The sequence below is a fragment of the Centroberyx gerrardi genome, chromosome 1 (genome assembly GCF_048128805.1).
Source record: "Centroberyx gerrardi isolate f3 chromosome 1, fCenGer3.hap1.cur.20231027, whole genome shotgun sequence".
Classification (NCBI taxonomy): Eukaryota; Metazoa; Chordata; class Actinopteri; order Beryciformes; family Berycidae; genus Centroberyx; species Centroberyx gerrardi.
In genome coordinates, this window is record NC_135997.1 from 3,513,654 (window position 1) to 3,528,147 (window position 14,494).

General features: G+C 41.1%; 2 protein-coding genes across 2 annotated transcripts; one reads left to right on the forward strand and one right to left on the reverse strand.

Moving 5' to 3' along the window:
- Positions 1-1,762: 1,762 nt before the first annotated feature.
- sirt3 (sirtuin 3) lies at positions 1,763-6,985 on the reverse strand. The gene is made up of 8 exons (XM_071921166.2): positions 6,750-6,985; positions 6,595-6,664; positions 5,305-5,481; positions 4,940-5,172; positions 4,105-4,205; positions 3,846-4,007; positions 2,896-3,108; positions 1,763-2,271 (listed from the first exon to the last, which is right to left on the reverse strand). The coding sequence occupies exons 1-8, from the start codon at positions 6,850-6,852 to the stop codon at positions 2,248-2,250; spliced, it is 1,083 nt and encodes a 360-aa protein (XP_071777267.1). The 5' UTR covers positions 6,853-6,985; the 3' UTR covers positions 1,763-2,247.
- Positions 6,986-7,322: 337 nt separating this feature from the next.
- psmd13 (proteasome 26S subunit, non-ATPase 13) lies at positions 7,323-14,494 on the forward strand. The gene is made up of 13 exons (XM_071921165.2): positions 7,323-7,515; positions 8,397-8,475; positions 9,457-9,491; positions 9,608-9,663; positions 9,772-9,815; positions 9,953-10,039; positions 10,140-10,311; positions 11,088-11,167; positions 11,260-11,385; positions 11,766-11,828; positions 12,214-12,294; positions 12,810-12,926; positions 14,142-14,494. The coding sequence occupies exons 1-13, from the start codon at positions 7,415-7,417 to the stop codon at positions 14,235-14,237; spliced, it is 1,137 nt and encodes a 378-aa protein (XP_071777266.1). The 5' UTR covers positions 7,323-7,414; the 3' UTR covers positions 14,238-14,494.

A 14,494-nucleotide genomic window follows, 5' to 3' on the forward strand; every position in this document is an offset into this window, starting at 1 on the left:
AATATGAACTTCTGCAATTTCCAAATTACAGAGGCTTTAATTAATTGCTTAAGAGAGAGAGGAGCGTCCAAAATGGATTTCTGAACAAAAAGTTTTAGAGCTCCGGCTAATCTTTGGTCCATGAATCAAGTACAACAGACGAGGAGACGAGGCAGGTGGAAAATGGGTTCTCCAAAAAAGTTAATTACAACACTTCATCACAAAATAACTCCTGGAATGCCTTGGACATCACAGATTGATGATATCTAACAGTGTAAGAGGATTTGACGGTGGATTTTTCCTTTAATGTCTCCTTGTGCCGATCACACTCCACTCAGGACTGACGATGCTGACTGGTATCTGGATATTGACCTGCAGGTGATCAAGTTCAGACAGTTGCAATCAGAACAAAATTTCTTCATCACAGACTGAAGGTAGTCAGAAGGTTGTTTGTTTCAGTTTCATTTATCTTTGTCTCTTCTAAAGACTTCTCTACGGGTGCTGAGTGGCATGAAAAGTCACTAGTTGTTCCTGTACGCTGCTCCTCAGGTTTTCCTTTAAAGTCTAACTGTACAGTGACCAGACAACGTTCTGTAAGAAATAAAATGAATATTGTGCTTTTTATATGAATAACACAGTCTGTTCTTTGTTCTCAGAGTAGAGTGTCTTTTCTTCTCTTCGTACCATAATGATGTAATCAGTGCATGTATGCGTGTACGTGTACTATATATGGTTATGTGTGGTTTTGAGTGATTCTATAGGTGGACACGCAGTTAGAAGTACGAACTGGTGGGTTGGTTTTGAGCCAAGTGGGTTTGGGATTTACGGTTTTGTTTACTTTAACCTATATAAGTGGATCCTCAACTCCGTTCTTTGTCACTTCTTTGTTGCTTGTCTGGAACACTGAACTGAACCAGGCATGTCTGAATAAAGAATCCACAGAAGACTCTTGAACCTTGCTTATTCATTTTGAAGTAAAACTTTGCATTTACAGTTCAGAGACTCTACATGAGCTGAACCATCACACTCAAACTCAATGAGACTTTCTGAGCTCTCTGGTTGAGGAGACGCCTTGCAGGTTTGTGATTCCTCTGACCTTTAAGACCCAAATGATAAATACCTGCTTTGATTCGGTTTTCATGTGATGTTCTGTCCTGTCAAAGCAGATTAGAGATGAACTAACTTGACTTCTGCGACCTGGTGGTCAGTGACTGGACTTGAGGAGCAGAGCGACACTTCCACAGCATCCTGAACTCTTTCAGCAGCAGTTTCCATTACAAAAACACCATTGAGGCGACCAACAAGTAATGTTCATTATGGTCAAGGTGATCCTTTGGCTCCCTCTGCTGGTTAAATACAAGCGGTTGTGAAAAATGAAAAAAGTGAAAAGTGGTTGTATGGGTTTCTTCTTTTTACTTGGTTATGATTTGTGTATGTATGATTTTATGTGTGTATTTCTATAGGTTTGGCCTCTTATCATAAGTGTGTTTTTTACTTTATATATGTATATGATTGTATTTTAAGATAGCTAGGGTAAGGGTTTGTCTCTTCTTAAAGGTGTTTTGTTACTTTGTGTCCATTTATGTCTTTCATGTCTTCTTTTTTTATTCTCTCTTTGTGAAGCGCTTTGTAAACTGTGTGTTTTAAAAAAGTTGCGATATAAATAAAGTTTTACTTACTTAATGCATTTGAATGTTGATGTGAAAGTACCACATGATTATTCTTTGTTTAGTTGGTGTGGTGGAATAAACTGGGTGGTTCTTCATACAAACAACAGCCGTCATTAATGATGTCATCGTGTTTCGTAGGTAAAACTTTTACATCACACTGCTTGATGCTACATTTCAAGAAACAACAGACAAATAAATAAAATCTATCACACTGTACATCTTTCTTCTTGGGTCCGCATGAAGAGTCTATATAAGAGACTGACAACTCCCTACTGACAACTACTTTTCTCATTTTCTTGATATCAAAGAAAATGAGACGGCTGATTTGGAACAATCTACATTGTAGTGATATTTGATTTAAAAACGTTCCTGTAACCGGATGAAGCATAAACAACCCTTAAACTTCTGCATCATTTGTTTTTGTGCCAGACCGGGAGTCTCCAGTGACATAATGTTTCTATTAGAGCATCAACTGAGCAGCCGCTGTCAAAGTGCAGCGTGTTCAGTGAAGTCAGCTGGATTTAGTCCTGCAGTTTTGGAGCTGGTACTGAGTCCAGTGGATCAGGTCACACCTCCAGGTCTGATGTAGAGGGATGTCTCACTCCTGTGTCTTCCCTGCAGCCTGTAGATAAAATAAATACATTCAACACAAGTGAACTTTATTTTATAACATACAAAGTGTGGATAATGCTCCCTCTCTTTCTTTTTCTCTCTTTTTAACATGAAATAGCCAAGAATAATAAAGGCTTTTTAACTTTATATGCCTTTGATTTTTTCTTCTTTTTTCCTCTACATACACTACCAGTCAAAAGTTTGGACACACCTGATTGAATGTACTGTGTTTTTCATTCTCTTAAAGCCATTTTGATCTAAAGGCTTCTGCTTAAATGCTTGAAATTTGTTTCTTAGACAAATATAAATAATGAAGTTGATCCTGTGTATGAATTTCTTTCTAAAGCCTTTGTCTTTCCATCAAGGCAAAGGGCGGCTGCTTTAAAGAATCTAAAATATAAGATAGTTTTGATTTGTTTAACACTTTTTTGGTCACTGCATAAATCCATTTGTGTTATTTCATAGTTTTTATGTCTTTACTATTATTCTAAAATATGAAAAATAGTGTGTGTCCAAACTTTTGACTGGTAGTGTATATCATGATGTAGAGCCAGATAAAAGCCCAAATGACCCATGGGAACTCTGACGGATAACAGTCAGAATCGGCGTGTGTGTTAGTAAATGAAACCCTCACTGTCTCAGCGCTGGCCTCCATCAGAGCGTCCAGCTCCCGCGTCCAGCCGAGGGCCCGGACCAGCGCCTGCACCCCGCTCACCACGTCCCCCAGCTGCACCACGTCGCTCGGCCTCGGGTTCCCCCAGGAGAACGGCCCCACCAAGTCCCTGTTGATGAGCAGCCGAGGAACAGAGCCGCGCACCGCTCCCGCCAGACTGGCAAACGGCTCCACCTACAGGCAGAGGAAGGAACAGCAGCAAGTCGAGGTTTGATGACATATTATACTGTATGTTTTCACTTGTCACATATGAATCTACAGGTTATAACAAACGTCTTTTTAGCTTAGACTCATCTTTTGGAAATTCTTCCCCAAAATTATTTTTATTTGAGTTACTTTAATTGTTTTGTAGTTGTTCTATTTTTACTTTATTGTTCTTGTTGCTTGTTGTTTTTATTGATACTACTTCCTTTATATTTTAATCTATGCTTTTATGCATTGTTAAGCACTTTGTAACAATTGTTTTGAAAGGTGCTATAATGTTTACTATTATTATTATTATTACTATGTATCTGCCAAGAACAGCAGAGTATGAAGTGAGAGAGCCAGTCCCAGCTACTTGAAACTATTAAAGTCACAATGAAATAAAACATGTCTTTTTCAGCTTGTTAGCTAATTCTCCATATCATAACATACATGTATTTAACAATGAATGCCCAAGAAAAAAAAAGTATCTTACATACAATTTCCAACCAATAATACCATCACAGATTTTTGAACAACCCCCCATCCACCTCTCCCATCATATAAAACCTGCAACTTCCCAACTTTCAAAGTGTCATCATGGTGCGGCGGTGAAAACCCTGTTTCCTTTTCCTAAGACACCATGGTTGATCTGGAATGTGTGGAGCTCAAGATTATATGCAAAGCACTGAGTCACTTTACAACAATTTAAAGCCGGCGGCGCTCACCTCTAGTGAAGTGCCCATGATGATCAGCAGGTCGGCCAGAGGGAAGTCTGTGATGTACTTGAAGAAGTGCTGCGGGAGCTCCTCCCCAAAGAAGACGATATCAGGCTTCACCACTCCTGTACAGGTCGGACACTTCGGGACCGTCCCGCTCATCACATCTGGCTGACAGCATACATGAAGAAGATGCAGAATCATTAGAGGATATTTCAAACATACAAAATTGTAAATCATAGGTCGACCACACGTATAGCCAACTCACACGCAGCTCCTCCCCCTTGTAGTTCCTCCGGCAAACAGTGCAGGTGGCGGTGGAGAACGTACCGTGAGCCTCCACCAGCTTCTCAGGAGGAATCCCTGCCACTTGACACACGAACACACACACACACACACAGGTCAACAAACACACAGGCTGAAGTGACAGGACACTCCTTCTAAGAAAGTCATGTAATCATTTCTAAAAGGCAGAGGTGTGACCAAGTCAACTTTGCTCGAGTCCCAAGTCAGTCTCAAGTCTTGAGGCACAAGTCTCAAGTCAAGTGACAAGTCTGAATGTAGATTACCAACCCAAGTCCAAGTCAAGTCCATGTCATTAATGTCAAGTCTCAAGTCTAAATGTAGAACAGCAAGTCAAGTCAGAACAAATCAAGAGTCCAGTATCAATTTAATATCTTAAAGAAAACTAAATATCTAGGACTTTTCAATGCTATATGGTTTTAATAGGATAAAAACTTGGTAAGAGCATCATGAGTTTGATTTCTATAATCAGTTTCAACTTCAATAAATTCAATCATTCCATACAAATTCAGAAAACAATTTAAATTCAGTCGTCTGCTGGAACAAATCTCATCACTTTCAATCTAAGTCATTTACACAAACACAAGATCTCAAGTCAAGACTTTACAAACCTTTTCAAGTCATCAAAGTACAAGTCAAAGTCGAGTCTGAAGTCAGCAGAACCCAAGTCAAGTCAAGTCTCAAGCAATTCAAATTGTGACTCGAGTCCAAGTCATGTGACTCGAGTCCCCACCTCTGCTTAAAGGTATCAAAAATAATGCATTAAGAGGCAAAAACATAAACGCTATGACTGGACTTACGTCTCTCCAGCCCGTCAATATTCTGCGTGTACATCCTGAGCAGCTGGCCCTTCTGGTGCAGCAGGCGGACAAAGTAGTGCGTCAGGTTGGGCTGGTAATTCCCCGGATACAGCTCTTTGGCCAGCGCAAAGAAGGGCTTCGGGTTTCGATGGAAAAAGTTGATCTCAAATATGGCCTCGGCGTACGGCAGGTCATACTGCTGGAGGTTGTCATAGAGACCGCTGCCTGGGGATCTGAGAGGCGAGAGACGCTTCAAACACTCTGGGACTGGGAATCCACCGCCGATTTGCAGTGAATTGATAAAATACTGGGACAGGAATATTAGGACAGGATAGGATAGGATCTAAACTTTTATTTTTTTTTACCTGAAGTCTGGGATGCCACTAGGCGTGCTGATCCCAGCTCCAGCCATCACCACCACTCTCTTGTATTTCCGCTCCTGGATGTTTTTAGCGACGTCCTCCAGGGTTTGCTGCCTGACGCCCGCGCCGCCGCCCCCGGAGAAAAGCCCTCTGATCCCATTCCACCAGGGAGAGTCGGGTCTGTGCAGAAACAAAACAGGGATGAGACGTTTGTTTATCTGCACATGCTCCACTGAGACGCGCGTAAATAGAGTACATGTGTTTCACCAGAGGGATCAGAGTCCATGTTATCAGTCTGCTGCAGACCAGGACCAGAGAGGGATTTACAGAATTGCTCAAGGACATTTCAACAGGTGGAAACTGGCTGTGAGAGGGATCAAACCTGTGGCTTTCCAATTAAAGAGCAGGATCTCTAACCACTGGGATGCCCTGGAGACTAATAATAATAATAATAATAATAAAGTTCACAGAGTGTTTTATAGAGAGTGAGAGAAACAAGGCACAAAACACACACAGTAATAGAGAACACATGGCCACAATACAAGACTAAAAATGAGAAACAATTACTTGTACAAGTCTATAAAAGTGTGTCTTAAGATGGTACTGGCTTTTCTAGCCTAATTTCCTCTGGCAGGCTGTTCCACAGTGTGGTGGCTCTGATGGGAAATGCTGGATCACCTTTTGCTCTCAGTCCAGCCTGAGGAACAGCCAGCAGGCTGGACTCTGGTTCATATATGGGGTTAAAAGATCTGAAATGTAGCTAGGTGTCAGACCAAGATGTGCTTTAAAAGTGATCAGTAAAATGTTAAAATCAGTTCTGAAAATGACAGGTAACCTCTTTCTCAAATAAATATCTGAGATTATCATGGCTTTAGCTCGGCCAGTAGTAACTATGTATTTTAGGGATGTTTTGTAAGAATATATATTTCTTTTTGACAAACGTTTACTTTATTTACTCATTTAGAAATGCAAAACGTACCTGCAATTATAGATTCACTAAAGTACGCACTGTGGCTTGCAGCATAATCTGTGTCTGTATGTGTGTGTGTGTGTGTGTGTGTGTGTGTGTGGGTGTATAGGGTTGCAGGTCATCCCTATCCATAAGAAAGCATTCCTTACATAAACATTAGATAACTTTACATCCTACTTTACCCTGAAAGCACATGTCTGGATCTGCTGTGTTCCTTATTTTTATGTCAAAGGTGGCAAACCCAAACACACACCAGAACACGGAAAGCCCAGGTGAAAAGTCAGGATCTTGCTGTCTGGACAGTAACTGGTGTTGAAAAGTACCTGAAAACAGCTGCTGAACCCTGAGCTGGGCACAGGCTCTTCTGACCAAAGCCTGTCACTCTTTGTTGATCTAAGAAGAAAAAAAACAGACAGGTGTCACATCATCACTCATAAATACTTCATAGATTATTGCTTGAATTCAGTTGTCTACTAACCTTGTGCAGAGATGGCCCTGATTCTTCTTGAACACAGACTGCGATAAAAACAAAGTCTGCAGCTGACAGGTAACATTGATGAAGAGCTGACTAAAGAAGCCATAGTTCAGCTGTAATGCAAACAAAACTATTCACAGCTATTCATTGTTCGGTTCCTATTGGCACAGTATTTTACAAGTAGAAAGCTTAGACGCGGATACAAGAACTGTTAACACATTTTCTCCCAGTGAAATCAGGTTATTAAGCAGCTAACTAATGCCTCTCTGCCTGCTGCAAATGTCACTTTGTTGTTGTCTCCCGTAACCTTTGACCTCATGACAGACGTGCCAGCAAATACCGTAATGTCTGATGTAAACACAACAGCTCGGAAATAATACAGACTATGCTGTAGATTTTGTATCGTTATTGTCGATTATATATTGATGATGAACAGTTCACAAGGCAATGGATATAAAGCATGTATAAAATAATCAAATTTACTTATAAAATAATCAAATTTCCATAGACATAAAACAGTCTCTATGGTAACGCCTCCTTCGTTTCCCGTCATTCTTTGCGTCCAGCAGACCCACAGTACAGCAGGAAGCACAAGCTAGTAAACGTTAGCTAAAATTTAACAACGATCCTGATTCGGTAGTAAAATTAAGATCCAGACTGTCGCTACAATGAAAGATGTTAGCGGATACCTCAAGCAGCAGCAGAGCAACAGCTCGACCCCGGAGATGGCAGGGGAGTGGCACACACTGGAGGATCTGTACAACAAAAAGTAAAACCTACAAACCAGCTAACTAACGTTCAGCTTGCTTTGCTATCGCTAGCTACCGTTAGCTCTTTCATTGGAAGTGTACGCTGAGTCATGCATGGAGCTAACGTTAGCTGTAGTAGCCCAGGGTTAGCTAATGCTATCCACATATTCGTTCCTCAAAATCAGCGTGGAAATCCACTGCGAGTGCTAACTACTAGTCAAATTAATCAAATGTTATTTTACGGGTTGAAACTTTGAACCCACCTCCAGGCTCAGGCCAGTGGAATACACAATGTGTCACTCTGCCACAAGTTTTCCTAGCTAAGTTAGCTTGACCGGTAAAGTTCTTAGTCACTGTATTGTTGAGGTTAACTGTAGATGATGGCATTGGCAACAAACTTGCAAACGTGTATCTGGCTTTGTAGTGTCTAGTATGTACATGATGTAGTAATGATGTAGTATATGTACATGATGTAGTGTGCATGTACATGGTATAGTATGGTATATTGCGATGTATGTATGTGATGGTATGTAAAGCCCTTTGAGACATGCTTGTGATACAGGGCTATATAAATAAACATAACTTGACATTAGTTACTTCAACAAACGGTCAACTGGCGAGCTAGCATCATCTAATTTAAAAGAAATCTACTTTACATGTATAGCATAGCCCCAAACCAAAGGACATTGCTGTTAAGAAAAGCAATGAAAACATTCTCAATTTTTGTGTTCTCCATTTAAAAAAAAAAAAAAAATCACTTGGATTGGATCGCATTGGATTCTATGGCACCAAAATGATTATCTAACCAGCGGCTATGATTCAGCTAGCTAATCGGTGTAATTGAGATGAACTAGAGACTGTCACTATCTTTAAGTAACGCTGTTTCTTTTGTCCTTGACAGATTGTGGCATCAGTTAACACTGAAGCTGACAGAGTTCGTTAAAGATCCTTGCTTCAAAACGGGGGATGGCCTCATACAGGTAACAGCAAAACATCAGTCACACATTCATATTTTAGTGCTGTACTTCCAATGATACCATGGCTGAGGATCATGTACTGTCAATCAGCTTTGATGGGTTATTTTTTTCATCTGTCGTCAAAGATTGGTAGCATGTGGTGACTTGTCTGTAATCTATGAACACAATAAGCTGTTGATGTCTCTCATTTTCATGTTCTCCTCAAGGGAAAATGTAACGTCCTTGTATTTCAGTCTGTCCCTTTGAGGACGGAGCGACTGAAGTTCCTCTGGTCTGGAGTGCAATTGACCAAACAGCTACAGGTTAACGAGAGTCTGAAGCCTCAAACCATCAGACTCGTGCCAGAGAGCCTCAGGACAGACATGACTCTCCTGAATTATTCTCCAAAGAGTAGAGAAATTAATGAGGAGAAACAGCTGCTAAGGTGACCTAGGCCTGGCATGATGGTTTGAGGCTGATTTAATACCTTAGACCCTTGTTGACTGGCAGTCATTTACACAACTGTGTATCCCATACTGCACCAGATCTGAGCAGAGTGTCTGCTGCTCAGATAGTGCACAGATAGTGTATCATTGGCATTCAGAGGACTTGAAAATAGGATGTGAAGGGTTTGTTGGTGTTCATGGGTTGCCACTTTCTAGAGGCAACTGCATGTTATGAATTTTGATAATATACCAAAAAATGCTTCTTTGATTAAAGGGTTAATTTGGATTATTTTGACATTAAACTTACAATTTGTCTTATCTAGGGCTGAGACTGGGTGGCTGGTCATCTATTGCTGGACATGTTTTAGTGATTGTCTGCTATTTTTGTGTAAAATTCCTTCCATTTTAAGCATACAGTGATAGTCGCTGTGTGATTCACCTAATTAATGGAATACAGGGCTGCAACACCAAATTATGTGGTATTGTTCAAATACTATTGGAAATTTATCAAGATCCTGAACATTTTCAAACTGTGACATTTCCTATTTCCTTCTTGCAGCTCTACGAAAATTTCATCAGTGACTTCGAGCACAGGTGTGGTAAATTTGGCTCGAATATTCAGTCTTCCCATGTAACACTTCACTATTTAATATTTACTGGTTGTTGGTTGGTTGTTTTGCTGCTAATTAGTATTTCTGCTCCCTTAACAGAATCAATCCACTGTCGCTGGTGGAGATTATACTCTATGTTGCCAGACAGATGACAGGTAAGAACAACTTTGAGCAATAAGGAATATTTCTCTGTAGGATGCTCTTGTTTTTTGTTTGGATTGTTTTCATACATGTAGTGTTTAAGCAAAAGTTCTTGTTTCCAGATCCTAAAGATGCCATCACTTTCCTCGAGAAGACCAAGGAAAAAGTAAGCTGACCTACCAATATTGGTATATTGTGTATGCCAATATGACATTTTTGAGTTATGATATTTTTGAACTGCCACCAGAGACACAATTTACAAACTCTGTTTTTGATAAAGCCTTGTGTGTCTCCGTATTCCAGGTGAAAAGCAGTGAAGAGGCCGTCATTCTCTGCAAGACATCTATTGGCAGTCTTAAACTGGAGATCAACGATCTTCCAGCCACAAAGGTAAAACCTTAATTCTCTCCCGTCTCCCTTTACAAGCTGCTGACACAAAACTTGCCTAAGTCACCACACGTTGCCTCTGTTTTTTCTGTTGTCCTTACAGAAACTCATTGAAGAGGTAGAGGAAATGTTGAATAACTTGCCTGGGGTGACGTCTGTCCATGGCCGCTTCTACGACCTCTCTAGCAAATATTACCGCATCATTGGGAACCATGCCTCTTACTACAAGGACGCTCTGCGCTACCTGGGATGTGTGGACATCAAAGACCTGCCAGGTAAATCCATGCTGCGTTCACACTGCAAAGTGAAATTAACTTCTTGATCCTGCAAACATTCCCTTAGGATTTGGAACCAAGTCTCTGTCTCTGTTAGTTTCATAGCTAAAGCTAAAAGTCTATCGTTATCTAATTGCGGAAGTGATGATGTTGGTGGTGATCCGGATCACCACCATCATCTAATCAGTTTTTCCTTGGTCCAAGGCCTATCTGTCCACCAAATTTCATGGAAAACCGTTCATAAAAAGAGATATCCTGCCTACAGACACGAAGGGACAAAAACGCTACCTCCTTGGCAGAAGTAAAAAAACAAACAAAAAAACTCAAAATGACTTCAGAGTTTACCAGCGACCCCAATGATGGATGCAACGTTTTTCCAAGCTTCATTTTTGAGATGATTATTCCTGTGCTCTTTCAAATTAAAAGTTGTAGAGAACTAGGAAGCTTTGAACGGCTGGAACCAACTTCTCATCCATTTTGCGCTTGCCAGGCAGAACTACTGTTTAAGATTGGTAGGGAAACAAAGAAGTGCAGAAACCTGATTGGCTGTTGATGGCCCACGACCATGAAAAGTTCAACCATGGCCAACTTTTCTTGGCCGACAAGCTTGTTGAGCGTCCGCACATCAGCCAAGGTTTCCTGGTCGTTCGGCTCTATCGGAAATTAAAGGACTTGGAAATTAGTGGACCTTCACTCATTTATAGGAATTTTACTGTAATCCAGTTAGTCGGTCCTGTCCACAGCTGAATAACTGAATATTGTTCTTCACCCAACAGAGACAGAGAAGCAGGAGAGGGCGTTCACACTGGGCCTGGCTGGACTGTTAGGAGAAGGAGTTTACAACTTCGGAGAGCTGGTAGGGTTTTGATTCGACATCGGTTCCTCTGTCTGTCAGCCACCATGCTCTCCACGCTTCATTCATCAGTGTTTTCTGCTGTGTCTTTGCAGCTGATGCATCCTGTCTTGGAGTCACTGAGGAGCACAGACAAGCAGTGGCTCATCGACACGCTGTACGCCTTCAACGGAGGCAACGTGGAGAAATTCCAGGGCTTCAAGTCCGCCTGGGGCCAGCAGGTAAACAGTTCAACATATTGTGTGTTGAGACGTTAAAGGTTGAAATGATTTGTCACTTTTGATCAATAAGTAAGGGATAAAGGGATCATGTCCAATGAGGTATAGGTTTACTAATTCCATTCGAATGTAGTATTCGAATGAGTATGAGTATTGTCCCGCTTAGACAATGGCCGATTGCTAGATATGAAAAATAAGGAGTGTTAATTCATACTTTTGTCTGTTTAGCATCTAAAATTAAAACTTTTTGCTAGCAATATGTTTCCCTGGTAACACCTGAAGATCTGAATAATATCTGGAGCCCGGTATAAGGAATTTTATTTATACATGTGGATCACCTTTAATTGGCAACAGTCTTATTTATTTTTATCTCTCTGTCCTAGCCTGACCTTGCAGCACACGAGGCAAAACTGATGCAGAAGATCCAGCTGCTCTGCGTGATGGAGGTGAGAAAAACTTCACCCAAAAAAAGAAAATAACTTGTATATACTGTGTGTGTGTGTGTGTGTGTGTGTGTGTACGTATATAGTAACTTTGATCTGTCATTTCTTCCAGTCACATTCACTCCAAATGAGCGCGTTAGGACTAAATGCTTTCTCAAATAACTTTACTTGAAACATGAAACAGTGGCAGTTGGTGTGACACAGATAAGCAATATCAACAAACTGACCTGTAGTTTATTGAAAAGTGTTTGGCTTCAACCATTTTCCCAAACTTCACAAGTGATGGAGATTACTACATCTCTTGTTACTTGAACTGACACTCCTGTCAGTGTGAATGTTTCAAAACAAGAATATTCAAGCACTCTAAAATGTCTCCTTCCCTTCCCAGATGACTTTCACCCGTCCTGCAAACCACAGGCAGCTGACCTTCCATGAGATCGCTCAGAGTGCCAAGATCCCCGTCAATGAGGTCAGTTAGACACCGAGTATATTTAGTCAATCTGTCAATAACTGTCAATGAAACCTTTGGCAGTAGTTAGCATGGCTAACTTTGATTACCAGGGGGAAAAGGCTGTTTCATTTGCATTTTATGTTTCTGTATTTATGTCTATACAGACTGTATTTAGGCTGAGAGCGTTAAGCCTCAGTTAAGTTTTTAGATTTTACATATCAGTCTTTTTTTTTGGTCTTTTTCCCTCAAAAGCTCCTCAGGAACTGTAGCCTGCTAAAATACTGTTGAAACAGAACAACAGAATCTGATCCCATTCCTCTCAGTTGGTGTAATAATGAGTTTGAGGTCTTGAGTTTTGCTCTAAATAATAAAATATGTTTTAGGGAGCTAGAACCTGGCTGTGTTAAGAACAGATCGGTGGTTTTACAGGGGAATGTGTAAAGATGTGTGGTGTGTCCTGCTGGCTGGGAGAACTCATAACCCAGAGCTGTTCTTGATGCTTGTTAACTGGTTCGTGTGTCGCTCCCCTGCAGGTGGAGCTGCTGGTGATGAAGGCTCTGTCTGTGGGCCTGATCAAAGGCAACATTGATGAGGTGGACCAGAAGGTGCAGATGACCTGGGTGCAGCCCAGAGTGCTGGACCTGCAGCAGGTAAACACTCACTACTCAGTTATGCATTCAACAAGAGAAAGGAATATGTTTTTGTTTGTGTAATTGGTTGATTAACCGTAATTTCTCTGTTTAATGCAACCTGAATCTTTGCATTCAGACCTTTTGCTGAGGAAAAGTAATTGATACATACATGCTGAGCGATACTAGAAACCTGAGCATTAAAGGAAAAATCCGCCCTCAAACACTTTTAGAAACAGCTACTGGTGATGTATCTTGCAATTCTTGGCATATTTTGTTGATTGGTCGTGTATTCTTCCCTACAAAGGTAAACAGCAGTAACTGTTTTTTTTGTTTTTCGAAGGTCAAACTTCATGGTTCATTTTTAGATTACATTTGTAACAAAAAAAAGACCCATAGGTGCTACTAAACAATATATATCATCCACTCCTGTATCAAGAATACTTTTGTCTGGACAGGAGATGATGAAGATGAAGATAATGAAGTAAATTTTTCTCAGCCCTTCAGCAGTATTTTGACCGCAGTGTTTTTCTTATTCGGTGTCAGCACTGTAGAATCAAAGAGCGAGGGCTTCTTTCTAGAGCCGCCATTTTGCACCGAAGTTCAACAATCATACAGGGAGAAATCCATCGTAGAAGAGGAGAGACCGATTTCTCCACCCACAGGAGCAGGAGATGGACCAGAATGCAATGCAGCCAGGTTGGGTTTTGAGTAAGGGGCACGAGTCTCGCTTTTTCTCACCTGGGGGAAAAACTCGCTCTGTTGTCACCATCGCGCTCTCCATTGACGATGATGTATAATCCTCAGCTGAGTGCAACACGTTGGGGCCCGTTCTCTGGGAGTTGTCACAAGGCATTCTGGGAAATGCAGGAAATCACTAACTGAAGTAGAGGTCACTTTACACACACAGCATCCCCTATGATGCCTTCATTTGGTCCAGTTTGGGAGGAGAGTTACTGAAATATTCCAGCAGAGACCGAAGCTCAAAGAGGCTTTATAGAATAGAGTACCTGGTAAAGTGTTTCAGGGTGGATTCTTCCTTTTTTATTTATTCTCATGTTTTTTTTTATTTTGAAGTTTGCATCAAGTTGCCATCTGTCTGTGCAGCAGAGCCAGATGTTGTGTCAAAACGAGTCGTTGCAGGAGGGACGGAGAGAACATTTTCTACAGCAGATATATATTGTGTAATATATCATCTGGCTCGTCTCACCCTCACTGTGTTGGACGCCGTTTCAGATCAAAGGTATGAAGGAGAGGTTGGACTTCTGGTGCGGCGACGTTAAGAACATGGCCATGCTGGTGGAGCAGCAGGCGCACGACATCCTGACCTGAAGAGCTTCCCCTCTGTCCTGTCTCCTTCCTCCACAGGGACACCGAGGGAAACCTCACTTCACTCTGCTGCACCCGCCGATTTCAGTTTTGTATTATTGTTTCTCTCTGTTCGTTCTTTGTGTTACTGTAAGCATTTATTACCAAACCATAAATTACGTTGTATTTTACAAATAAAACATCTGGTTGGAACGTTATCCTCACATCATGGACTACGATTATTGTCTTTACATAATAAATAAAATATGTCCAGACTGAAA